The sequence below is a fragment of the Podarcis erhardii genome (genome assembly GCF_964252035.2).
Source record: "Podarcis erhardii genome assembly, chromosome: 1".
Taxonomy (NCBI): domain Eukaryota; kingdom Metazoa; phylum Chordata; class Lepidosauria; order Squamata; family Lacertidae; genus Podarcis; species Podarcis erhardii.
Window position 1 is genome coordinate 42,658,849 of NC_138497.1, and position 27,735 is coordinate 42,686,583.

Here is a 27,735-nt window from a genome sequence, read left to right on the forward strand (position 1 = left end):
CGAAAAAGCTCACATCTCAGCTGTGCAGGCTGAGAGCAGCACTCCAGTATCTTCTGTGACATTGAAAGGGTTCTGAAAACACACCAGTTGGTTCCCTTGCAGCATCACCAACTCCCCCAATTGACTGCTTGGGTAAATTCAGGGGTCAGGTCTGCTCTAATGATGAATATAACTCTGAACTCCCAATGATTACCTTTTTGGAGAAAATACACACACACACACTCACTCTACAACAGGGGTCAGCAACCTAAGGCCCAGGTAATGGAAGTGGCCTGCAGAGGTTGTCTGACAGGCCCACGAGCCGCCCCTGAACCAATGCTCCAGCTTGCGCGCTGCGCTAAACTGGTGCAGTGCGGCATGGGGACTTGCTTCCGTGTTGCCGAAAATTGCATCTGCGCACAAGCAGACGCCAGAAATCAAGGGGGCATGCGCAATCCGGCCCACAGAGGGATCTCTGTGGAACTGATCCGGCCCAGGCAAGATAAACCTGGCTGACCCCTGCTCTACAAGAACCAGGAAGTGACAACCTTTTTGCCCAGTTAAGAAGAGTGGGATTATGTGTGCAAAACAGCAGTTCTGGGGAAAGGCAGAGAGTTTAAAAGAAGGCAAGAAACACCTTGAGGTGTAGGATATCCCTCTGTCTGGGGATGAGCTGTGAGGTAGTATATTGGATGCACAACAGGAGTGCAATGCTGCTTGTTTCTCCATTTATGTTCTCCTTGTGTATTTTGGGAGCATTGCTGCAGTTACAGAAAGAATTGGGAAACTGAGGCCCAGGGACCCAATGTGGCCCTCCATGCCTCTCTTCCTGGCCCTCAAGATTCTCCCCAGACCACACCCCTCTCCAGCCTTGCTCCATGCCCTCCTTGGTGGAAATGTCTCCTGGTGCTGTGATCATGCCTGTTGCTTGCCTAGATGGAGAAATGCATTTGTAGAAACCTCAGAGTTTTGTTGACTGGAATGAGCCCTCCTGCATATAGCTCAAAGTCTGATGCATTTTTGCCTCTGCCCACCCCACTCCCAAATTGCGCCCCTGAAAGGTTGCCCACAGACAATGTGGCCCTGGGGCTGAAGGTTCCCACTCCTGTCCTACGGAAACTTTTCACTGCTGAGGAAATGGGCAGCATAGAACAGTATGCATAAAATAAAAAGAACCGGCTTCCAGAACTTAAAAGTGCTTAAGTGTCACAGGTCCAGCTTCTCCCATGACCACTGCAGACACTTCACTCTCTCTCTCAAAAAAGTGCCATTCAACCTTGTCCTGCATGATATAAATTATGTTCCTTTGTGGGATATGGTGGGATACAGCAGCTGTTGTAAATACCAAGGAATCCGTTATATGTTATTCCAGCCAGTGTCGAATTCAAAAAACTTCCTAAGACATTTACAGGTGTGCAAGTGTGTGTTTTGAGGATAAGGAGAAAGAATTCGGAAGAAAGGAACAATGTTGGATGAAATACTCACAGAGTGTAATCTACAAGTAATTTTTCAAAATATCTGAGATCTTATTTCCATCACAGTGTTGCTAATTGGGACATCTGGTGCAATGAAATAGATTTTTTCAAGCAGCTGAGCACTTTACACAAGAGAGCAAACTTTTATTAATGGCGTGGATGTAAAAAAAAAAAAATCATTTTGGCCCAATCTTTAAAAAAGACCAAGGTGTGGCCACTTCCAAACCTTCAGCCAAGCTTTTATCGGACTAGACGGAGTCAGCATTAACTCTGAAGTTGCCATTCCGGCAACATAAAATGGAACTCTGAAGACTGGAGCAGAAAATCAAGGGGACTCCAACAACCAAAACACAAACCCATGAGTATGATATGCAAAACAAAGTATGCAGCGCACAGAAGCCAGAAGCTGAGTCACTTGAAAAGTTGTTTTGCCTGCCAGGGGCCTGGAGGCAAACTGTGCTGCCACAGGACAGATTACACATTAGGTAAAACAAGCAAATCACTCAAGTTCCCCAAGGCAACAGAGGTCAGGAACATGTTGGAGAAGGAAGTTGGCGGGCAGCGGGCAGAGTGAGGGGAAGCAGAAGTAGTCAAAGAACAACAAGCACAAGCGTAGACACCTCTCTTCTTACTATCAAAAAGAAGGTAGTGAACTAGGAAGAAAACTGTCCAGCTGTGCTAATGGTTCTCCAATATTAATTTTCAACCCAAATTCAGAAGGGAAGATGAGAGAGATCCTTCACGTACCATGCGCCTGTCACATAAAATGCAAGCTTATGAAAAGGGTGTGTGTGGAAATGCATCAAACACACAATAGTCTTCCCATTAGACTTGAAATAAAAAAAACCCACCTAACTATTTTAAGGAGGACGCCACTGAGCATTTCAGAACAGTGCAGTATATTTCAGGAAAAAGTGACTTGGTAAGCAGGGGCAGGGGGAGGGGTAAAAGTTATATCCTGGCCACATAAGGGTCAACACAGAGTCTGTAGGGTGAAAGACACTGCCCTAAGGTTTAGCAGTGTGTGTGTGCAGTGGCAGACCTCTCAAATGTCAGAGGCACCCTGTACAATTCCAAAATTTGGCATCCCCACCTCTTGCCTTTCATTCTACATCATAGCTGCAGCCCTTCTCCTCCCGAGGACCGAAGTGGTCGTGCTCCCCTAAATACACCTCTGATGTGTGACTCAATCTATTTGCTGGAAGATTGTATAAGTGGACTATTCCTCAGTATGCTTACAATTAAAAATAACCATTCTCTTCCATCTCTGTCTTTCAGGATGGAGGCTGCAGGAAGTGGTAGCAAGAGCCAGTTGACTTCCAAGCCAGAGAAGATAACCGCAGGCCACCATTTTCCTAGGCCCACAAGACATGGCCCTTATTGTCTTGCTTAACTCTGATGGTTTGTTTAGTTTCTTGCTCTGTATGCAACAAAAAGGAAGGAAGGGTGCTCTATACCCAACACAGGCTCTCAACTCTGTTGGTTTTGGAATTGGCAAGCCCCAAGACTCTGTTCAATTAAAACACAGCCTTAATATTAAATAACATAAAGGCAAGTATACCCACGCCTATCCTAAAAAAATAAAATAAAATAAAAAAGCAATCAGAGCAAAAAAAAGAGGGAAATGTGGCTTCATTTCATTGGCCCAAGGTATGCTTTCAGATGACAAAGCAAAAAGCTTTAAGAAAATGGTTGTCAATTTTTATGTGTATAGGCCACCAGATGGCTTCCCCATTGATCCTACGCATTAAGAATCAACAGCAGGATTGGCACAGAGTTTGCCCAACTGAAACATACTCTAGGAAGGAATTAAAGTGCAGCGCAGCATGTATGGTCACAGGATAGGTGCTCCAGACTACAATTCATTTTCCAACTGCCTTAAAAAAAAAAGTTATTTCCTTCTTCAGCTCATCCTCTCCCTCATCTGTGCTTCAAGAATGGATGTCAGATGCTGGCCCTTGGCAGTTCGAATGTCTTCACTAAAAGAAGATCCACACTTTATACTCCACTACGGTACAGGTGTGAACAATCTGCCTCAGTGATGAAGGCCAAGTATAAAGGATAAATGTGCATTCAGAATGCTCACACCAGGAAGAAGCACCTGCACTTCCTTTCCAAAGCATTTGGGGATGTCCTCTTTACACATATTCACAGCAGCTAATACTGGTCAACTACTACCACGGCGTTTCTGTGCACTGCTCTGGTTCGCCAGAAGTGGCTTAGTCATGCTGGCCACATGACCCAGAAGCTGTACACTGGCTCCCTCAGCTAGTAAAGTGAGATGAGCACCGCAACCCCAGAGTTGTCCGCAACTGGACCTAACGGTCAGGGGTCCCTTTACCTTTACTGCTGCATTAAGGGACGCGGGTGGCGCTGTGGTCTAAACCACATAGCCTAGGGCTTGCCGATCAGAAGGTCGGCAGTTCGAATCCTCATGATGGGGTGAGCTCCCGTTGCTCAGTCCCAGCTCCTGCCAACCTAGCAGTTCGAAAGCATGTCAAAGTGCAAGTAGATAAATGGGTACCGCTCTGGCGGGAAGGTAAATGGCGTTTCTGTGCGCTGCTCTGGTTCACCAGAGGTAGCTTAGTCATGCTGGCCACATGACCTGGAAGCTGTACGCCGGTTCCCTCGACCAGTAAAGTGAGATGAGCGCCGCAACCCCCGAGTTGTCTGTGACTGGACCTAATGGTCAGGGGTCCCTTTACCTTTACCATACTGCTGCATAAAGAGTGAAAAATGGCAGTTTGCCAAGGTAGCTATCTGAAGGCAGCAAGACCCCTGGCTGGAGACCAGATAGTCCTAGGAGTGCAAACTTCCTTCAGTTCTTCTAACTTGCAGTGATGCTTCCTGCAACAATCCAGTTCTGAGAATCAATTCCTAACTTGCTCTTAAAATTTAGTATAAGCAAGTCAATGGAAGCAGGTTGCCAGAAAAATTCTCGGCAGTGGCGCCCTCCCTGTGGAACGCCCTCCCACCAGATGTCAAAGAGAACAACAACTACCAGACTTTTAGAAGACATCTGAAGGCAGCCCTGTTTAGGGAGTCTTTTAATGTTTGATATATTACAGTATTTTAATATTTCTTGGAAGCCGCCCAGAGTGGCTGGGGAGGCCCAGCCAGATGGGCGGGGTATAAATAATAAAAATATTATTATTATTACTATTATTACTATTATTATTATTATTATTATTATTATTATTATTATTATTATCACACGGCTTTATTTTGCCACACACACACACAAAATCCTTCTTCTCCTAAGAAGCCAATGGACGAGGATCCTTTCACTTAAGCCATCTTTTAGCTGATGCCCCAAGGAGAATGAGGAAGAGGGAGTGGCCTGTGTTTACACTACACAGAACTGGAGTTAGAAGTGGAACTTTCAGATCTGCCGGATGAAGCGACTCAGAAAATCTTGAGACAGAGCTACACTCCTTCTCTGTTGGAGACACACAAAGGCCAGCAGTCAGGTGCAGCACCAAAGTCTCAGCTAATTCAGCCTCTTGTCAGCAGTTGTGATGACTCAGAGGCTAAATATAGAGAGCGATTTAAACAGTGCTGGCCGCAGAGCAAATACTACCCAGCTTCTCCATCTCTCACGCACAGCCATACACATGCATACGCCCTGGACATTTTTTCTTCTTCCTATGTCTAACTTCAAAAAACAAACACCCCCCCAAAGCCCCCAATCAGCCTAAAGAGGTACATTTCTTGGCTCTGGTGTCTTTTCGTTGTCATCACCTGGGGCTCCATTGCCTCATACTAATCAGGGTTAATAAAAGCAACATTGGAAAAAAGGGGGGAGACTGTGTGCAAAGCAGAGTTTCGTTCTGCATGAAACTGCAGCAAAGGGTAAAGGAAATGATCCCCTTTTGGGGGGAGCCCTTGGTAATCAAAGCTCCGCCTGATGATCCCATTTAGAGCCCTTGACAAGAGCACCTTTGAAAGGCTGTGAGAGGTTTGCCTCCCTTGGTGTGTCTTCTGCAGAAGCAGGGAGGAATTTAACAGTTTGTGTTTCTACCCTTCTTGCCTCACTGCCATAAACTTTTATTGGTCAATATATACAGCTCTCAATTACAACTCATTTTCAACATAAATGTCCCTGAAGCCCCAAAGCATTATCTCAGCAAGATCTGGAGGCCAGAGCAGGGGGACTGGAGTCAGGTCTCCTGGATTTTATTGACAGTTATGCAGCCCTCAGTACTGCGAGAATAAATTGCCTCCCATTTCTTATAGACTCCCTGTCTATTACAGGAGACTCTAGCCAAAATACAGTCAAGTGGAAACTGATTGCTTCTGTTGCTGTTCTAAAAGGCTGCACACTGTTGAGTTAACATTTGCAAGAGGTCTTACCCACTGCTATAATCCCATGCATCCTTATTTGGGACTGATAGAGCAATCTAATATCAAGGTGTGTAAGTTTAGAATAGGGAGATCTTGGGGCTGTCTTTGCTGAACCAGAGCTACGCAAGCATATTTCCCTCATCCCAGCTCGGCCAGCAACATGCCGGCATGCATGGCTATTCTGGCTTAGCCTGTGTATCTTGAACCAACTTAAATCCGAAATAGGGAGTGTTGTAGAAGTGGGGCAGGACAAAGATGGGCCTGCACCTATTCAAAATCTCTTCCAGCCTAGTCATGTGACCTGGCAACCCAGTGGAACATACGCAAGCAAAGAGGGTTGTTGTGTAAGTCAAACTCTATTTTAAAGGCCAGATCAGCCAGCAGTGGCCTTGCTGCTGAATGGAGTTTGGAATAATGGTAACTTAACACCAGCTTAATTTAATCTGTTGTAAGTTGCACCATGAGCCTCAGTGAACTCAGCAGGTCTTACTTGTGAGCAAACACTATAGGTCCATGTTCTGCACACAAAGGATCCAACACCTGTTCCTTAGATGGGTTGGCATCCCACAATCAGGTCTGAGGCCCTGGAGATAAAGAACCTCAAAATGATTCATTTTTTTTAATGTTTAAAAAATACGGATTAATGTACTTTAGTATCCTGCAAATCAGAATCTGACTTTAACATTACTTTGCCTACTTACCCTGTATCAGTACTGCTTGACTGCATTTTTATGCAGCATACGTAAAAATAAATCCACAGGAAATGCGACAATGAGAACATATCATAAAGCCAAACACCACCTTAAAATGGAGCAAGGAAGTATTAGTTACAGTATGTGCAAGGAGAGGGCCTGTCTAATCTCAGTTAGCATGGAGTTCCACAGGTTTGGGCCCACTACACTGAAAGCACATAAACTGAATATTAAAGAGAGTGTAATTTGTCTAATAAATGAATAGAGCAGTTGAAGAGAGCTGAGTGCATCTTTTTGAATATGAGTCAGCTCAAACCCCAATGAAACTACTCCCATGGAGAATATGCACATGGAATTATGTACATTTTAAATGTTGGAAGCCTGGTTTTGGATAGTCTTCTACCTCAAAGAGCAGCTCCATAGCTTGTCTTCTTTGATAAATTTACAGAGAATCTTGGCCTCCAATATTGACAAGGAAAAGGTCTCTGCTTTAGGTGTTCATCTTGTACTGTTTTTAGGCCTATCGTCAGTTGTTTTAGTGTTTTGCGGTATATTTGCAAATCTCCTTGAGACCTATGTATGGTGGCTGGCATAACATCAGGCCAGATCTATGAGCATGTAGGGGAATGGGGGAGATTCGCACGCTGTGGATAGAAGGCTGCCCTGTCTCACTCCTAGATTGCTCTACTTTCAGATGCTGCCACTGGTGGGATGCCACCAGAAGTACATCTACTCTAGTTCAGCTTTCAGTTGGCACCCTGGAGGCTCCCCCAGCGGTTTACGTGCTGTCCTGTCAGCGAAGCAGAACAGAAGCTGCTTGCCACAGCCTTTGGCCAACTTTGGGGTTACTCCAAAAGTGCCATTTGGAGCCATTGAACCAGACGGAGGCAACTGCACGGGCAAGACAAAGTCTCCCTGGCCTCCGACGTCCTTCCCAACTGAAAGAAAAGCGACTGGACAGCGCTCCGTTATCTTTGCCAAAAACGAGAGGAGAAAGTTGGCAAAGAGCAAGGCGGGAAGGAAAAGACGGTATTAGCATAAGCGTAGCGATAAATAAAACCTTCAATGGTCTCAAACATCGCTCCGTACAAACACAAAAAGTCTCCCTGCCAGCAGAGTGCCAGTTATCAGTCCAAAGACTGAGCGGTGAAGACCCAGCGCTTAAGTTCTTCCCCACCTGTGTCCAGGGCTTCTCTCTCTCTCTTTAAAAACAAAACAAATGTTCAGCTAGGACTCTGCCTCTCCTTTACAACACTCTATTATTTCAGCTGAAAGGGAAAGAGCCCCTCCTCTCTTGGCTGCATGAGGTCGTAGTAAAGAGGGATGCTTTTGTTTACTAACTCTTCCACATGCTTGGCTGACACGCGATTCTCCGGCCTCCACAGAAAGTCTCTCTCTCACCCTCCTTTTGCTCTGCAGTCAGTTCCTCAGAGACTCGGGTGCCACGGCAACACACACACTCCTTGCCCGAAGATGAAGAAAAGGGAGGGGACCGGCCAATTTTCTTTTTTGGTTACAGGTTTTATTCCCCCCCCCTCCTCCTGGGGCATTCTTGGACACATTTCCCAGACAAAGACATCGGATAGCTACACTCCCCAGATGGAAAGGGTCGAGTTACAACCAGTTCTGTGGCTTCCCTTCAGGACTCTTTTGACAGAAGAAGGAGGGAAAAAAGGCACCCAGTTAACCTTTACTACTCTGGGCAAAGTTAGCTACGCCACAGATGAGTTCCAGGACGGATATTGAAGAAATACTAACTAAGGGCAAGAGTGAGGGGTGAGGGAGATGTGATGTCCATAGTGGTGGTAGGGGAGATTTTTTTATTTTAAAAAATCCCTCCCCATGTGAGCCTTCCACGTGCACACAAAGCAACAAAATAGGATGCCACCAGACAGTATGAACAGTTGGTTTTAAATGTTCCAGTTAACCTTTTTTCACATCTGCTTTCTTAGACCAAATAACTTTGGAGACTGCACTCTTTTGCCTTGAAAACACACACACACACACACACACACACACACCCGCCAAAGAAAAACCTTAGCTCAAGTGCAACCATACCCCAACCAATAATGTAGAAAGAAGTCCTGGGAAGGAAGGGAATAAATAAGATGGTAGCACAAGACTCTGAGATAAACAATGGGCAGCTGAAATGTGACTGTCTGGCCCCATGTGGGACATGAGCCAAAAAAAGTGCATGCACATCCTTCTCCCTGGGTTGATCCCGAATCTGCATAGACAGCTGTTCCAGAATGCCTAAAGGAAACATCTATGGATGCAGAATGTCAGACTCTCGCCTTCCACAGCCACAGCCCAGATCCATTCCGCACATGACCCAAACCCACAAGAACTTCCTGAATCTTGATCCCACTTCTGTCCAGTTGGAAACAGCCACAGTGAGACAATGCGCCTCAATGTACATCCCTTAAAACGGCTCAGATGAACATCTTATCTTACAAAGAGACATCCACATTATTAAAAAGTGCAGGTTTCCTTTTTAGAAAGCATGGTATGTTCGGTTACAGAACTCTCTGGCCCCGGACCAAGGCTTTGGCCCTGTGACACAACTTGCACTCATCCTTGGAAGAGAAGCAGAACCAACAGCAATGATAAGCTCTGGCATGCAAGTCTTCACAGCTGAAGTGGAAATCTGCCCAGGCCCAGATAGCATCTTTCTGGGTATGTTAAAACAAACTGGTTTTAACGGTCTTGGCTCTCCCCCAAAGAATTCTGGGAATTTTTATTTTTGTTTCAGCACTGAGATTTCTGTTTAAGAATGTTCCGCATGGGCTGAGGAGAGACCAGCCACAGCAATAGTGAGGGTAGTTTACACAGAAGTAGTTGGGGGTCTGGGGGAGATGTAGAGCAGAGGGGCCACCCTATGCCCAGAGGTGACCTTAGCTCCTCTCAGACTGCAAAGAAGAGAGGTCTGAAGTTCAAGACCTTAACTTTCTTCCTTTGGTTTGACATATTAAAAAAATCAGAAAAGCCCAAGGTGAAACTTCTGACACCTTGTGGTTATACAGGTGCCTTTCCTTGCAAAGAAATTAAAACACAAAGCAATACTCCTAAATAGTGGGTTGGAGCCAGGATCCTTTAATGTGGCTGTACACTGCAGTCCAGCCCAAGGGCACATTTACACCAAGCATTTAAAGCACTACAATACCACTTTAAGCAGTCATGGCTTCCTCCCAAAGAATTCTGGGGGCTGTAGTTTGTTAAGGGTGCTGAGAGTTGTTAGGGGTACTCATTCGCATCATGGCTTGCAGATCCTGCAGTGAGCAGGGGATTGGACTAAATCACTTCCAGCTCTATGATTCTATGAGTGAGCAGGAGACTTTGGGATAGTTGAAGTGAAAAAGCTAGAGGAGCAGGAGGAGGGGGAGAATGCATGTGAGAAACCAAAGGTATGTACGGTACGGAGGCATATATCTGGGGTGGGGGCTAAACTTGCTCTGTGGCATGAGCCAACCCACAGTTTATTGAGAAGAACAGATAGGCCCTTTCCTCAACCATTTTGTTGACTTCTCACTCGGTCCTACAGGATTTGGTGAGGGCCATTAAAGAATGAAGCCTGCTCCTAACTTCATAACTCCTTGTGAGGCCTATTCGTTGGTCGTGCTGCAAGAGAAATTGGCTTTATGTAAAGAAATAATATTGTTCTGCAGTCTGATGCTTTGTGTGAAGGAGGGCGGAAAACCCCCCCGAAAAATAAAACAGAATGATTATTTTTAAAAAGACCATTGAACAAAGAGGAAATATGGTTCAAAAAACAATTTCCCAAATGTATATTATTAAAACAGTAGTGTGTGTGTGTGTGTGTGTGTGTGTGTGTGTGTGTGTGTGTGTAGGGGCTATTTAACGGAAAAAGAAGAGAGAACACATTTGGCCAAACCAAATAAAGAAGCCTCGACAGTGAATAAAGTCCCCCCCCCCCCCTCACTCCACCACCAACACTCCACTTTCCTTGCCCCAAAATATAACCTACCCTCTGTAGGTGCAGCCTGTGAAACTGGTCCGCAATGCACTGTAACTTCCGTGCAATCTGAACTTCAGTTCGCAGTTCCTGTGGGCTTTCCCGAGGTTCCTCCCGGAGGTGTGGACTCAATGAGAAACCAATGGGGTTGACATGTAAACGGAACCCGGCGTTCCCTGCCAAACATCAGAGAAGAGTCAGGCGCTTATAGCCTCTCAGGTATGTGAACAATCCTTCTGCCATGAACAGCACATCGGAAGAGAATACAGCAAAATCAAGATCATAATCAAGGAAAGAAAACGTCTCATTTGAATTAAGCAAAGCACTTACAGCTAAACTTCAACCACCTTTTAGAAAGCTAAGGGATCCATGACTGGCAATACCTGCTCAGGACCCTCCACATTGGGCAACTGAGTCTATAAGACTCCATTTTAATTTCCCACAATGCTCTAGAACAGTGTTTCCCAACCTTTGGCCTCCAGCTGTTTTTGAACTACAATTCCCATCATCCCTGACCACTGGTCTTGCTAGCTAGGGATGATGGGAGTTGTAGTCCAAAAACAGCTGGAGGCCCAAGGTTGGGAAACACTGCTCTAGAATGACACTACACTGGGACCTCTGGGTTTTTGTAGGAAATTACAATGGCACTCACAGCCACCCTAGAGTACTGCTGCCTCTGCTGGGTAAACCTAAGGATGCTCACAGGTAAAAGAGGAAGCCCTCCATGGGGCAGTTTCCTCAGTGGCTCCTCTGAGGGAAGTGCAAAGGTTGGCAATGCAAAAATGGGCCACTCTGTTTGTGGAATGTTCCCTCCAGGGAAACACACGTGGCACTATCCCTGTCAGCTCTTCAACACCACTTACCCTTCTTATAGTATTGTTGGATGAGCATTTGGTTTTACTGTATTTTTCCGATGAATTTGTTCCCAAACCTTTGTGTGTTTTACGGACTTGGATGTGCCACATTATAGGTCACTTTTAGTCTCTAAGCCAATGATAGGAAATCAGGGGACCTCCAGATTTTGCTTGATTTTCCAGCTCTCATCACACCCAACCACTGGTCTCGCTGGCAGAGGTTGATGGGTGTTGGAAGCCCAGCAAACATCTGGAGGACCACGGATTCCCTGCTTTATGCAACAGCAGTTCATAGAATTTCATGAGAAGTATCACGGGGCCAGCTGGGCACCTTTTTGGAGCAGATAAAAAGATTCAGCTGTTCCCTTAAACTGGGGATGGGGAACTTATGGCCCTCCAAGTGTCCTTGGACTCCAATTCCCATCAGCCCAGCCCCATTGGTCAAGGATTATCGGTGTTGTAATCCAACAACATAAGGAGTGCTAAAGGTTCACCACCTCTGCTTTAAACTCACAGAGGAACATGCAAACACTGTAAATGCTACATTATTTTTCTGTAAAAAACAACAACCCCCAAACAGAATCATGGACCCTGAATTGCCCCAGTTATGTGATTGATTTGATTTCAAATAGGCCCAACATCTGGGGGTTGTTGGATGCTGTGGGCCTCCCTCTCTGTCAGGCACAGGCAAACTCAGCCCTGCAGATGTTTTAGGACTACAACTCCCATCATCCCCGACAATTGGTCCTGTTAGCTAGGGATGATGGGAGTTGTAGTCCCAAAACAGCTGGAGGCCCGAGTTTGCCTATGCCTGCTCTCTGCCATCAGATTTGGAAGGTCTGCATGTCTGAGGGTGCTGTGGATCTTGTTTCGTAGACTCCCTTCCATAGTTCTAAAGTACGTCAGCACTGCAGCTGGCACAGTTACCGTATTTTTCGCCCTATAGGACGCACCGTCCCATAAGGTGCACCTAGTTTTTTGGGGAGGAAATAAAGGGGGAAAAATTTATTTCTTCCCCCAGGCGTGGGGCTGGGGCCCCCAGAACAGGCAACTCTCCGCAAGCCGTGGGAGCCCGGCGCAGGGCTCCCACGCCTTGCGGAGAGCTGCGCAAAGCCTGGAGAGCGAGAGGGGTTGGTGCGCACCGACCCCTCTCGCTCTCCAGGCTTCAGCGAAAGCCTGCATTCGCCCCATAGGACGCACACACATTTCCCCTTCATTTTTGGAGGGGAAAAAGTGCGTCCTATGGGAGGAAAATATGGTAATTCTCTACCAAGTGGGAAAAGAAAAACTGTATCCCACTGCCCCCTCACCCACCAATAGAGTTTTGTATTTGGTGCCAAATCCACCTCTGAGTTGTCCTTCCCATTAGGATTGCCATGTTAAATGATGGCATCTGCATATGGATAGAACAATGGTGCTCATGAAAAATGCATTCTCTGTTTTTAGTTGGTACCTGAATGTGTCCCAGCAGGCAATCTCTTTGGAGAGGCATTCCCTCCTTCAGGAGGCAGAAGAATATTTACTCCAAGTCCCCACACTTCCTAAGCACTGCTGCTTTAAAAATAATTAACACCTTTTCAAAAGATCTCCTGCCCAGTTCACCAGGTTCCCCTTTCCAACAAAAGATTTTCAATCAATTAGACTGCAGTCCTGTACATACTTACTTGGGAGTAATTTAATGGGACTTCCTTCTGAGCTCCGTGAGAGAGGAGAGGGGATCACAAATAAGGAGTGGGGCAGAAATTTGTTTCACTATGAGGAAGCTTTTAAACTGCAAAATTGCATGAGCTTGCATAGGCGAAAAGCTCTTCAGATGCTAAATTGAAACCAGGGCAAGCCAGGTAATTTAGTCTGTTAAAAGCTGATCAAAAGAAAACATTGTATGCAGTTCTTAAAGGGACAGCAACTCAGTAAGGCCACAACTTTGGGGAGGGGTGGGGAGTACATTTTATGGATCTCGCTTAAAATTGCGTATAGTCAAAACACACTGGGTTCAGTGGTGGGTGGGATTGCCAAAGTCTTTTTTCCCAGATGACCATCCCCTTTAATTTTTTTTTAAACTTGCCAAGTGCATGAAGCTGAATGAGCACAAGTTAAATGTGCATAAGGTGCAGGCTTAGTGCTAATATTGTGCAAAGAAACCACAATCTCTATGAAGGCCCAGGCTAATTCTCTCACATTTCTGAATGAATCCCAGATTTACTATCTCATGCATCATTTATCCCCATGATTTGATGTTCCTAAGAACAGTAACTCTGAGATCTACAACACTGTGTCCAGGGAAACCGGAAGGCATTCAGGTATGCTGCAAGGTTTTGTTCCTTGTTGTGGAGTTGGTGAGATGTAGTGGATTATATGGGACAGGTCTCTCCCACCTTGAAATGTCCACACTTCAATTAGATACTGTAAGCCAGGGTTTCCTGGACTTGGGTCTCAGGCTGTTTTTGGAATACAATTCCCATTATCCCTGACTACTACTCCTGCTAGCTAGGGATGATGGGAATTTTAGTCCAACAACAGATTGAGACCCAAATTTAGGAAACCCTGCTCTAAGCAGTTTGTTGCCTTTAGAATAAATACAAAGGAGCTATTTTGACAATAGTCGAAGTTCCATGAGAAATGGAACTTGCTTCTTTAAAATAGCATATATATTTTGAGGTTTTCAGAACTCAGATTAATTGTGGTAATGAATTGTGTTTTTCCCAAATCCAATTTCATGCGTTATGGTGCAGTACTGACCATATAGATTTTAAGATCCTCCAACTTCAGTCCTTTGTCCCACACAAAGAGAGTACTATATTTCTTTAGAACAACAAGAAGTAACCTAAGAATGCCATGAATACTAACACATGACAATTCATTGAGTGCAAAAGTATAGAAACATCCCTCATTCTTACCATAGAAGAGTCGCTGGGGCTCTTCAGTGACTCCACAAGGTAACATGACATCCTGGCTAGAAGAGGATGGGTTGAGGGTTTGAGTTGCCTTATCTTGCTGCTTGGCATGCCTGGTACCTGGGCCGCAACAGTGTGTAAGTGGGAAGAGCTGGAATCTCCCCAGAAGGCAGTTGTAAGATTTACTCTGTGTGAAAATGCCAGGAAATGTCATCTCATTGGGTTGACTGGCAAGTCCGCAGTCTTCAGAGTGGAAGACATCATCCTCCAGCCCATCTAGATTGGAGAAATCCTCCTCCAGGTAGTCAGGGGAATCCATTTCACCTGCATTTTTTTTAAAAAGAAAATAGATAAAATGCCACTGAATATCCTAGAGAGGATGCATGGTTTTCTTTGTGCCTTCTTCACAAAACAGTCTATGAATTAGGCTTGGGATAAGAGATAAATGATGGAGGCCAACTGGACAATCTTCCCTCCTTTGCACCCAAAGGTTCAGACTTTTTATGAACTAGGTAGCCACAAGGAGAAAGTCCAAGAAAAGCCTTCCATGATGAATGTTTTAGAATCCAAATACCATGCTAGCTCGTCACAACCACATATACATGTATAAAGACTTTCCATACCCAGTGCTTAGATTTCAAAGTCCTCAATAAATCCAGAGGATTCTACAATCACACAAAAATGTTTCAAGGTATTAGTCGGGACTGATGGATGTACCTGAAGAATAGAATTGAGACACCAGGTGCTGGAACCTAATCACAACTAGCAGGATCTACAAAATGCTGGGATTTAGTTGCAATACACTGCTGAAACTCTTGAGATTCAAGTAGGACTGGATGGTGACTGTTTGGTAACCAAGCCAAGAAATCCAAAGTGTGCCCTATGTTGATAAAATATTCCAACCGAGATCAAAATGGATCTAGAGAACCCTTATAATCCTATAAACACCTGGAGCAGATTGGTCACTGGCAACTCAAACCACCTTAGCCAAAAAGACAAGACAGAAGATGAACTTCTTATTGCCAGTGTAAGGGGATCAGATCAATAGAAGTTCTCAATAAGAGGCTTATAGCTGCTTCTTGGTGGGAGACAGCATTACTTCCTTCTTGAGTAACAAGTTGGGAATTGCTGCTGACTGCTCATAACTGTAGCCTCTCCTCCAGGTTTAATGGCATAGCAAGTCAAGAAAAAGCCACATTCTTCAACCACAGTGTTGTATCCTTCATGAATTGCTATAAACTATCAAACACTGAACCCCAGAGAAAAACCCCACTGAACCCCCACAGAAAACTTGTAACATACAGACATCACAAAACTACATAATAGAGGTCCTCAGTCTTCCATATACAGCAAGCAATACTGTGAACATGATGAATCATTTTCTCCATCCCACAAACCTCACAACATCCAGAGTACAAGCCACCCCAGAGAGCACAATGCCCCATGAAAATTCTTGAGCCAACTAACTTGTGTGTCATTGTAAAAATACAAAAATCCTCCAATACTGGAGAAAAGGAGAATAACCTCCAACCTATAGAACCCACCTTCCACTGCTTTTGCTGTTCACCTGTGTCCATTTATGTCCAAGATCAATGTCCCTCTATCTCAAAGCCTTCCTAGCTATCAGATCAGCCACCTGATTTCCGAAAACACCCACACAAGATGGAACCCAACGAAGTGAAGGATGTTGGGTGCTGTTGCCAGTCTTAATGATGTAGTCAACAGGGGAAAAGATAGGATGAATGAGGGCCTTGGGGAGGAAGAGGCTTGTTGGGATGTTGCCCAACAGAATTGGCCTTTCAATCATCAGGGAAGAAGTAAGACCAAGCCCTCCTCTCAAAACTTCTGCATCCACCAAAATGCCGGCAGACTGAATATAGAAATACAGAAGAGCCAACATGATGATGGCCCTGAGTGGTATATTAGAAGTATTGAGTGTCCCAGCTGCCAGAGAAGACCACCCACCACCTCTGTGCAGTGGACGGAAGTTCAACAACTTGTAATTCTCATTCTTCTGCACAGAAAGATCAAAAGGCACTGAGATGGACAGACAGAGCATTGCCACAAGTCTAAGACAGAAAAACATAAGGAAAGCTCTGCTGGGATTGTGTCAAATGCCACATCATCTTCTGATAGTGACCAAATGGATGCCAGTGGTAAGCCCACCAGCAAAACATGAGTGCAACAGTCCCTATTTCCACTTTTGATTTCCAAAAACTGTTATTCAGAGGCATACTGCAACGGAGTAGAACATAGCCTTATCTTCCAAGAAATTGGAAATTCTGATGAATTCCCAAATCCAAATATCTCTCCCTTCTCTGTTAAAACTGAACTGCTCAAAAGAAGAAGTTTTTGGTGACCACCTCTGAAGAAAAGCTGTGGTGAAAAAGAAAAAGCTTCAGTTCCTTTTAGCAGTTCCATAAAATGCTTGAACATATAAAACCAGAGATGTCCACGGGCATGTCCTTGGGTCAGAGATTACAAGAGCAGGCAATGTAGTGTTTTGAAAGCTCCTTACAACCAGCAATTAAGTCCCTTGTTATTCCTTTTAAAACTAGCATAATCTAAACACATACACACACACACACACACACACACAAATAAATGCCTCCAGACCCTGAACAAGGAAGTGAAATTCAGTCTTTGGGTCATTTGTTTTGCGGTGGTTTCTGCAATATAACCTACAAGACTTTTATCAAGAGCCTTGGCACAGAGGAGTGTTGCATGCTTCTCCTTTGGAATAAGTCTTACAGAAACCAGAAGGACTTCCAACTGAACCTGCATAGGATTCAGCTGCAAATACAGTCGAATTCCAGATAAGTTTCACTCTGCTGTGAAGCTGTCTTATGTCTAAATGACTCAACCTATGTGATGTATCCTCACTAAACAGAATACTGCTTCTGAATACCAGTTTCTGGAAACCACAGGATGGGAGAATGCTGTTGAGCTCAGCTCCTGCTTGTGAAAACAGGAAGCTGGACTAGTTAGGATGCTGGCCTGGTCTTCCGATGTTCATATGATTTGGTTTTCAAGTCAGCTATGGCCCGCTATTCAGATCCATGCAAGAGGCATAGAGTTGTAGTTTAACTAGCAGCAAGAAAAACTTTAAGACAGACCAGAAGGCAGCAACATAAACAACACTGTTTCTGAATTCACTGCAAGAGAAGTAATGTAAATCCAGAGCCTAAGCATAGGATGTCACTACTGGAGACCATTTGACAATCCCTGTTCCAAGGTCTCTGGGGAAAGAAAAAGGGAGAGACACCCCAAACTTCTGCTTTAAAGTTGCAATTGGGAGAAGCTTCCGACTGAACTCAGCGGAGCTTACTTCAGAGTCAAGATGTGCAAGTTGATACTAGATGGCTTCAATCATAAACACCCTTACCTGGAAATAAGTCCATTGCCACTGAGGTTAATGTGACTTCTATATAGGAATTCATAACACTGGGCTGTTAAGCTCAAAGTTCCAGAACATGCACACACCATATCTAAAGTACAAGAGGAAAGATGAAGATTACAGATTACAAGTAAGTGGAATAGGAGTAAACATTTCCTGAAACAGTAAGAGTAATATCTTGTTGGTCCAGGCTGGGGGGGGGGGGAGAGTATCAAATGCTCTGCTTTTCCTTCTAGTTGCACTGGAAGCCCACAATACACATTGCAGAAAAGAATCTTCTCAGCTTTTCCTTCCGCTTCTTGGGAGGTGCCTTCGGTTACATGAATTCAGACAACCTTCCAAGTGAAAAGTCAGCAAGGGGCAAATGGAAAAGGACAAGTCTTGAAACTGCAAATGGAAGGACAAATGGCTGTAAAAGTAAAAAAGAGGCGAACAGAGGTGGCCATGTTTTGAACAATGGGGCCTGGGGGCAGGAAGGATATTGCTGGCCCTTGCTATCACTCACAATACTTCCAACCGGCCCTGCACCCGAGCTCACGACTGAAGCATAGTTATCTAGTAGGGTAGGCCCCAAAGCCCAATAAATGTCTCGAGACACCGGCTGCCACTGTAGTCAGGGCCTTATACTATGTATTTCACTATAAAAAACGTGCTTGCACTGATCTATAAAAGTGGTGGAGAACCTGAGGCCCTCCAGAGCTTGTTGCACTACAGCTCCCTGATGACTGGCCATGCTGGCGGGGGCTGATGGGAATTGCAGCCCAACACCACCCACCCATGGACAGCTGTGGGCAGGATTATTGCATAGCAGGGGGTTGGACTAGATGTCCCTTGGGGGTCCTTGCAACTCTATAATTCTATGATCCTATGAAAACTTCTGGAGAGGCACAGGTTCCCTACCACTTATCGAAACATTCAATAAGATTCTATGCACAGCAGATCTCAAAGCCAAAGTGTTCCCTTACAATGGATGCACGGTTACCAAGAAGCAAGTTCAGCTGTGTTCCGTGGGGCTCAGTCCAAGAGAAGAGGCCATAGGGCTGCCTGTGTGGGGTTTTTTGTGCAGTGAAGCTTGGGAGAAACTCTGCACTCTCCTTCAGGCTACCCACCTCACCAGACTGGGAGGCTGACAAGAGAGTCTCCGATCCTTGGAAGTAGGACAGGGTGCAAAGAAATAAGCTTGGAGAAGGAACAGGCTTTTAAAGGGAGGAAAATCTTTACAGTGGTTATTTAAGGATAAGGAATACAGAGCACAGGCATGGCCTACCCTAGAAATCACTTAGGAGGGCAAGTTGAGGGCACTTGATGCTGTTATATTTATAACGTTATAGAAAATTCCAGCCTGGTCAGCAGCTGGGAGCCCTGCATAAGCTGCTCTACATTTCCTGAAAGAGCTGTCAAAGCATAATAAATAGTAATCATATCCCTTTGAAAGAAGGAAGTCAGTTCAGCAAGCAACTTCTTTTTAAAAAAATCATGTAAAATTAGAATAGTGTTGCAGTTCTCCCAACTTGGAAACACCTGTTGGGAACTATACAATGCATACATTCTTCCATCTCCCTCCAGCATTCCCTCAGAAAAAAAGAAGTCTCGAACAAAACATTGCAGCCACTTGCCTGCTCTCAAGAGCGAAGCAAAGAGGAAGGCTATAGGACGCACATGCACTGCCAGTTAACCAAAACAAAGCAAGCTGGACTTCACAATTCCCTTTTTAACTCTTCCCTGCGCCTTCTGTTCCTCAGAGATTTAAGACTGAAATGCATCAATTCAATTCAGGATGAGGCCAAAAGACATCCTTACAACACACACACACACACACACACACACACACACGAAAAGAAACTCCAAAGTTATTAAGACCATTTGACAAACGCAGTACTTTGCAGAGCACATCTGGTATATAAAGTCATTTGATCCTTTAGTTAAGTATTTGTCTCGCAGCACATTAGTGGCCAAACCACCTAAAGGAAATGACTCCTTTTTTATTAGTAACACAAAGCAAATAAGCAGTTTTTGAAAAATCACTCCTTTTGGCACCTGCCTGATCTGTTGCTTTGTGTAAAGAGCTGAAGATCTGTTTACTACGGATGTCTCTCAAGGGAAGGGGCTCAAGTATTTCTATTTCGAGATAATGAAAGATGAATTGAACTATATTATTTACAGCATGCCAAGAAGCCACAGTGAAGGAAGCGATTAGGAACCACTGAGATGATTGAACTGTTGGTATCAACAGTTTTGTGCTACCACTAGTTCACTTATTCTGTCTGAGATAGGAGTTGTCCCAGAACAAAAGTGGCAGTCCTAACAGCTAGCTGACAGGTACAAATCTAACACATTTAAGTTTTCCCTTTGAGTTTCTGACTGCAGAGTAGTTGTTTTAGAGGCACAGAAGGCTTGCCAGAAAAAAAGTGGCAGCCTTTATCAGAAACTCAGTGATCACTGATACTTTTCATTCTGCTCAACTGTTCAGAGGAATGAGGTTATTCCCTGAAAAGTTAGGTGAAAAAGTGGAAGGGGTAAGGCTGCTTGACCTCATGAGCTCCCAGTTTTCTGGTGCATGTAAAGATAAAGGTGAAGCAGATATACATTTGCCAACAAACGTTTTTCTTAACTGTAGACGCTGAAATTGTAAAAGTAAGATAACCCCCCCTAAAGCACCACCCCCAAACTAAAACAGAGATTGTGGGGGGGGAGGGTGTGCTCCCCTGCTCTACTTATCGGCTCACAGTGCACTGAGATCGCAGAACATTAAGATTCGTATACCTCTAACGAAGCCCTTCGGAGAACTCATTCATTCATTTATTTAAACTTACAGCCCACCTAATCGTGAAGGCTGAAGCCGAGTAACAGTAGGTACTTAGGAAATGCAACAGTCCCGTTAAAAGTTGAAATGAAGATCTGATCAAAGGCGACCCATGCGAGCGATGCTTAGTCAGGAGTTAACTCGCCCTCCCCGTCTGTAGGCAACGCCTGTCACGGATCAAATAATATTACACACCCACAAACATCTATATATCAATATACACACGCGCGACTAACACTAACACACACACTCTACTGACCTGCTGCCCTACTTGCGACTCCGCCTGGGCGGGACTGTGGTCGGGGCTTTGCGGCCAGCGAGCGTCTCCTTTAGGCAAGAGGCTCGGGAGCCGCTGCAAGGCGGGATCAGCGAACCCTGAGAAGCGGAACCCTCGCCTGATCTGATCTGCTGCTGCAACAGCAGCAGCGCCAGCGAGCGCGGCCAGCGGAAAGAGCGGGAGCCGGAAAGTCCCCGGGCTGCAACCTCAGGCGCCGCCGCCGCCGCCGCCGCCGCCAGCCGCACACGGCATTGTTTCCAAAATACACTTGCTTCCTGGCATTACCCAAACAGCTGATGGGAGCCCCGCCCCCGCCGTGACGCGCCCGACGGAGCCGGCCAATGGGGAGCCCCGGAGGCGTCCCGGGCTCCCGCGAGCGGCGCTGGGGGCGACACAACGTGGCTGCTTCGCCCAGTGGCGCTCGGGTTCTCCACTCACAGCGAGGCGGGACGGGAGAGCGGAGCGGCTTCCAAGCGAACGCCAGCTGCCCCGGTGCTCTCCCCTCTTCGCTCCCGGAAGGCCCCCTTCACACGACCGGACTTCCCCCCTGGAGGTGGGAGAATCGATGTCGTGGGAAACCTGCGCTCCCGCCCACCCGTGTGCATACAAGTCGCTTGGACTCTCATTCACGAGGCCCCCTCATCTCACTTAGAAGGCCATGTTTGTTCCCGAGTCCCGATCTGGGACTCGGGTATACTGATGCTGAACAGGGATGTTCCATTTAGTTGTTACACATCGCGTGGCTATGTAGATCAGTCCTCCCTAGACTGGGCTTATATTTTGTTAAAAGCCACCAAGATGGCACAATTCCCAGCGGAGATCCTTTGGAGACTCCATTGCTGACTTCCCTCCATTGTAAAACCTCTGTCCGTTCTTGCCTTTGCTTCCTGTTTTGAAACTGCTTGTAACTCCACGAGTGGACTTGGCATGTCCTATGACTCTTGGCACCTCACTCCTGTAACTATACATGTATTCCCCAAGACAAATAAAAAGCAAGGAAGTCATCCTGGTCCATAATGTGGGACAGGAGACAGAATCTTGCTTTCTATTTTCAATGCTAAGTGAGAATTTCTTTACTATTCTCTATATTTCCCATAGATTTTGATGTTTGGGGTTTTAAAAGTTTTTACAGCCTGTTTTGATTTAATTTTGTTGGTCATCTCTGCTGCACTGTGTTTTATACTGTATATTGTTTTCTTAAAAGATGTTCATTGTTTTAACAATTTTTATATATGTCGCCTTCAGAACTTCAGTTACAGAGCAGCATAGTAATGCTGCTAATTATGAATAACAAGTCAATTATCTCTTGTTTCCCTTTCCATCTGTGTGTGTCGCTTAAGGGTTGGAGAAAGCTCCAGATAACTGCTGGGTTTTATACTTTCATAAATGGGGATCAGCCATCATTTGCTTCTTTGTCCCGGAAGTCCTTAGGTGCAACTTGAAACCTGCACAGCACCCAGCAGACATCATTAGATTCGGCTCTATTATATCTCATACATGCCATCTTGGACTAAATGCAGACGTTGTGGCTTTAACATAAAGTCAGCTCCCCCCCATCTGCTTACTATTCAGTCCAATGAAGAATTCTGGAGAACTCAAAAGCTTGCTCACTTTTGTGACATCTTGGTTGCTTGTAACAAAGGTGCAGTCCATGACCTGACCGGAAGTATACATTAAGTAGTGTATATGTAACTGCACTCATTCCTTGCACTATTGCTACCCTTTTCCTAAGTCTCCCTTCTCCACATTTCTTCTCCCCATTGTCAACATTAGCTGGTGAGCTCCATAGGATATCCCACTTTGCTCATGAAACTCTCTGAAGCACAATGCCCATTGATGCAACACCAGGATAGCAATGTTTATTCAGGAGTAGATCTGATGGGGCTCAGCAAAGAGCTAGTCTTAAGTAAGCATCCTTAAGAGGCTTTGGTCAAGGTCTCTGTCCACTTCAATGGGACTTACACCCTTGTAAATGTGATGGGATTTCAGCCAAAGCATGTAATCGTCTGCAAGACTACACTTTTCTAAGGCTGGAAACAGATTACAGCTTTTCCATAGAGCTGGAGGTGGTTTGAGAGAGAGACAGGATTACTGCTTGAGATACGCACACTCCTTATCATGTTTGCTTCTGTAAAACAAGCTGTTCAGGTTTCCTGTATCTGTCTTGCCTGCTGATGAGCAGCTGCTGAGTTGCATCAGTCCCTGGAAAGTTTGGGCCTGGGGGGGGGCACTGCTCTGCACTGTGCACAGCAACACTTCCTCCCCTTTCTACTGTTAACCCTTTAACTCCAGAAGATTGGGGAAGCAAGGGATACAAAGAGCAGCTACCACTGCTCCTGATCATTCGCCTTCTTCTCCCTTTGGGATTCTCTACCTGCTTGCTCACCCTGCCTCTGTGCACAGTCAGGAGTGGGCTCAGAAGGAAGTACCCCAGAACAAATGCAACGGCAAGCCTCTGCTTGCTCACCCTTTCTTTCCCTCTGTGTAGTAAAGTAGCAAGGATATTTGGCTAGGGTACCAATCCTCCATGCAGCAAGGGCAGAAATTAAGAGAGCAGAAGTAATAGCTCAAGTGGTTTTGTTTTGTGAAGGCAGCACCACAGGGTCCAACTGTCCCTCCCATTCTGCCCCGAGAGTGTGTTCTTGCTCTGCCACATCTACCCCATTGCTTGCCTTCTCTTAAAGGTTGGGTAGGGCCAGCCCAAGACATTTTGGCACCTGAGGCAAGTCACAAAATGGCAAGGGGAGTGATCTACATCAGGAACAAGAGGGAATAAAGATCGACAGTGGGAATGGGATGGGAGGAGACCAGTACAGTGGTACCTCTGGTTGCGAACGGGATCCATTCCGGAGGCCCGTTCGCAACATGAAAAGAGCGCAACCCGCAGCACCGCTCTGCTCACGTACGGGTTGCAACTCGCTGCTTCTGTGCATGTGCGTGACATCATTTTGCGCTTCTGCGCGAGCGGCAAAATCCAGAAGTAACCCTTTCTGGTACTTCCCGGTCGCCGCAGGACATAACCTGAAATAACGTAACATGAAGCGGATGTAACATGAGGTATGACTGTAGTACCTCTTGTTCACTGAGAGGGCACTGTGGAGACAGCATGGGTTAGATCTTCTGCCCCTGTGGATCCTGTCACCTGAGGGAGTCACCTCACCTTGCCTCATGGGCAGGTCGGCCCTGGGTAGGTCAGGTTGAGATAACTGGAGGGGGCACCCAACAGTATGTTTCCCAAGGTCCTCTGTAACTTGCCCCTTTGAATATTGTCGTCTGTCTCCAGCAGCCTGCATGGTTTGTTGAAACTTTCAAGCTACAATCTCAAATGCACCTAGAAGTGATTTCCACCAATGGAAATGGGTAAATATGCATAGAATTGTGCTGCCACACAGACTTTTAAAAGGATGAAGAGGCGAGACTTTGTTTGCAGATGCTGTTCTGTGGTTAAAAACTTCAACAATTCTAGCCTTGAGAATCCGAGTCATTGATACCCAAAGGAGAAACTCAACTCATATCCCAGTATAATGGTTCCTTTTTATGAAACATGGTACCAGGTACAGACATACAGCATTTTTAGGGTTCCTGATTTAACAGGCAAGGCCATCTTCTCCCAGTCATGCCCTCCTGTCACTCACCTGATATCACATGATTCCAGGTGTGGGGCAGGTAAAGCCACAGCTGCAAATGAACCATCAGGAGCCTTAAGAGTGTGCTCTCCATTGTTCCTTTGCAAATGTGGTTTGCATTTGTTGCCATTTAAATTTGGTACCAAAGGCAAGCTGCACGGCTAGGTTCAGATCCACTCAGCGGCTCCTGATATTAGCCCCCCAGTAGATCCAATGTCTGCTGGATGCATCACGGCTTGTTTTCAGCGCCAAATTTAAACAGCGCCAAATGCAAGCCTTTGCTCCCAATTTTTCTTTGCAAACCTGGGTTGCATTCTGTGCTGTTTAAATCTGGCACTGGATGCAAGCTGTGCTGCTTTTGGCCTAGGTTGGATCCACAAGGAAGCTTCACTCAGAGTAGATCCAACTTGGCAGCCTGGCTTGTATTTGGTGCTAATTTAAACTGGACCAAATGCAAGCCACAGTTTGCAAGCTTTGCAAACCATGCTGCTTTCAGACTGTGTCAGATTCACATGGGAGCTGCCAGTCAGGAGCTCCCAGTGGATCCAACCTGGTAGAGTGGCTGGCATTCAGCATCCCATTTAAACAGTGGTGCGCGCAAGCCACGCATTTAAAGGAACAATCGGGAGCAATTTTGTGTCTCTATTTTATTTTAAAAACATACAGTCCACCTTTTTAAAATGCAACTTACAACAGCAAGACAAAGCTTACATTCGCATCAATGGATAGAAAATAAGAAGCATGGAGCAGCAATTACAAAAGGGAACATGATTGAGTCGTGACTTAAATAAGAATAATCACAGAACAATAATCATAAAAGGGACAGCATTAATATAACATAACATGCTAAAAAGGACTACTCAGCAAAACACCGCCTTGGTAAAATATCTAAAGGACTATAGTACACCAGGGCCTAACAGATCTCACTTGAAAAGGCACTTCACAAGGTGGGTGCAACCACTGATAAGGCCCTGCTTCTGATAATTTTAGAACCAACTCTAACTGGGAAGGGAAAGGAGGTGTACAGAGCCTTCAGATAATGGAATAAAAATAATGGTACGCTAGTGTAGTATTGGTAAGCCAAAGAGATAACCTTGCTGACATTCAGAATTTGGTAACAATGTGGGAAGGCAGCCTCACTCGTGTTTGCCAGTCGGCATTGCTGAGAACAGGGTAAGATCTTGTTACAGTGGTACCTTCGTTCTCAAATGCCTTGGTACTCAAACAACTTGGAACCCAAACACTGCAAACCTGGAAGTAAGTGTTCCAGTTTGTGAACTTTTTTGGAAGCTGAACATGCTCCGTTTTGAGTGTTACACTTCTGATTTGAGTGTCGCACTTCTGTTTTGAGTGTTACACTGAGGTCTGTCTGTTTTTGCTATTTATTTTGAGGGATTTTTTGTTTTTGAGGCTTTTTTGGTTTGTTTTTGTGACTGTGTGGAACCCAGTTCAGCTACTGATTGATTGATTGTGTGACTGCAGTACACTGATTATTGCTTTCATTTCATGGATCAATGGTCTTGTTAGATAGTAAAATTCATGTTAAATTGCTGTTTTAGGGGTTGTTTTTAAAAGTCAGGAACGGATTGATCCATTTTGCATTACTTTCTATGGGAAAGCGCCCCTTGGTTTTGGAACACTTTGGCTTTGGAACAGACTTCCAGAACGGATTAAATTTGAGAACCAAGGTACCACTGTACTGATGTTTGACATGCTTTAAAAAAGAGCTAGATATATTACACTCTTGCAGCAGAGTAATATAACAGTGGAGTGCCCCTCTTCTAAGGTATAAAGTCACAAAGGCACATTTTAAACAAAAGTCACTGTATGAGTGGGAGTGGCGGGGAGGGGGGCAGTTGCTGTTATATCACTTATCCTTGTGTGGCATTGCAAGCGATTCTGGGCTACAGCTCTCAGGTTAATAACTGCTTCATGGGCACTCTGAGAATACTGCTGTTGCACGTGACCATTTATGTTGCAGTGTGTAAAACAGTTGCTGTGATACTCATGCAATTACTTTCCACAAAGCAAGAATCCCGTCTCCCTGGGAGAAGAATTGCATTTTCCCCAAAGGCAAAATGTAATGCAGCTATAGTGAGGGAAAATGTGACAGCCATGTGGCTGATATCCCTACAATCTAGAGAGCGGATGTCTGGACTGCGTGCAACAGAGCAGTAGTGGCTGCACATTTACTACAGAAAAACTAATACTATAGTTGGGAAATGCCCTCTGAAATACACTATTATTCTCTGAAAGTACCAGTAGAGGGCAACATCACCAACACAAAACAAATGTACAGTGGCTGGGAAAATGCACTATATGTGCTTTAGCATTTAAATAAGATAGTTTTAGACACACAAAGTTCATTTACAGTGCAATTATATTAGCTTATGAGGCAGATTAGAGATCCCGCCTAGCGATATCAGGACTGATGTGCAAAGGATGTGCTTCCATGATCACCACTGCATTTCCAGCTAATTGAGCCAGCATTTAAAATCCATTCTAGTTCCCCTTTTTATAATGTGTTTTAATGGCATTGGCCACAAAAACAGAATTTCTGCTTCATAAGCATATTTTCAGTTTGGATTGCTGCCTAAAACCATTGTTCCATTTCTAAAGAAACAGGCAGTTCTTCAGTCCTGTGATGATATTATTTTGCAGGTGATTTCAGGTAGCTTTGCTATTAAAGCAATTCCATTTTCTGAAGAATCCCAAGGAGCCTTAAGTGGGTGGGCATGGCTGACACCCTCATTTCTTCTTAATGAGAGAAACAATCATCCTTAAATCAGAGTACCTGGATCTCCACTAGCCTTGTACACATAATAAAAGTTTTTGCGTTCAAGGTCTAGGCCAAGGATGGTAGAAAGCCTCTTGGCAAAAAAGAGCAATGGGCAGCAGTGCGTGGGCAGGTAGAGGCCACACACCAAGGCAAAACCAGGCAGCAGGTAGGGACAGCATCCACACGGACATAGACCCTTCCCTGCCCCACTCATGCATATGCACCCAGACATACACACAGGCATACAACCTCCCCACTCTCTCACGAATGCCTCCCTTCCCCAGAGGCATCAGGACTGCAGGTTCCAACCTATTCTAGTTCCCAGTGCAGCTAAAATTGTTGTTCCTATGCAGCTAGCTATCGGCAGTCTGGAGCCAGAGATCGTGGCTGCGCCAGGAGTGCTGGGGTGGGGAGTGGGGCAGGTTAAAATCTACTTTCCCCGTTACAGATAGGTAGCCGTGTTGGTCTGCCATAGTCAAAACAAAACAAATTCCTTCCAGTAGCACCTTAAAGACCAACTAAGTCAGTTCTTGGTATGAGCTTTCGTGTGAAGGTATTCTTCAGATACCTGAAGAAGTGTGCATGCACACGAAAGCTCATACCAAGAACTGACTTAGTTGGTCTTTAAGGTGCTACTGGAAG

At 45.2% G+C, this 27,735-nt stretch overlaps 1 protein-coding gene across 5 annotated transcripts in view; it reads right to left on the reverse strand.

The window, feature by feature from the left end:
- BMF (Bcl2 modifying factor) overlaps positions 1 to 27,735 on the reverse strand; it is a 63,104-nt gene that overhangs the window by 22,785 nt on the left and 12,584 nt on the right. For 3 of the 5 annotated variants that reach the window (XM_081865117.1, XM_081865120.1, XM_081865121.1), the window contains exons 1-3: positions 17,597 to 17,699; positions 14,215 to 14,535; positions 10,476 to 10,639 (exon numbers count right to left, since the gene is read on the reverse strand). In XM_081865117.1, coding sequence (XP_081721243.1) covers positions 10,476 to 10,639; positions 14,215 to 14,535; positions 17,597 to 17,651 — 540 coding nt within the window. In that variant the 5' untranslated portion in view covers positions 17,652 to 17,699. Of the gene's footprint in view, positions 1 to 10,475; positions 10,640 to 14,214; positions 14,536 to 17,596; positions 17,700 to 20,670; positions 20,935 to 27,735 lie in introns of those variants that run through there. The other 2 variants (XM_081865118.1, XM_081865119.1) reach the window with 2 other exon arrangements.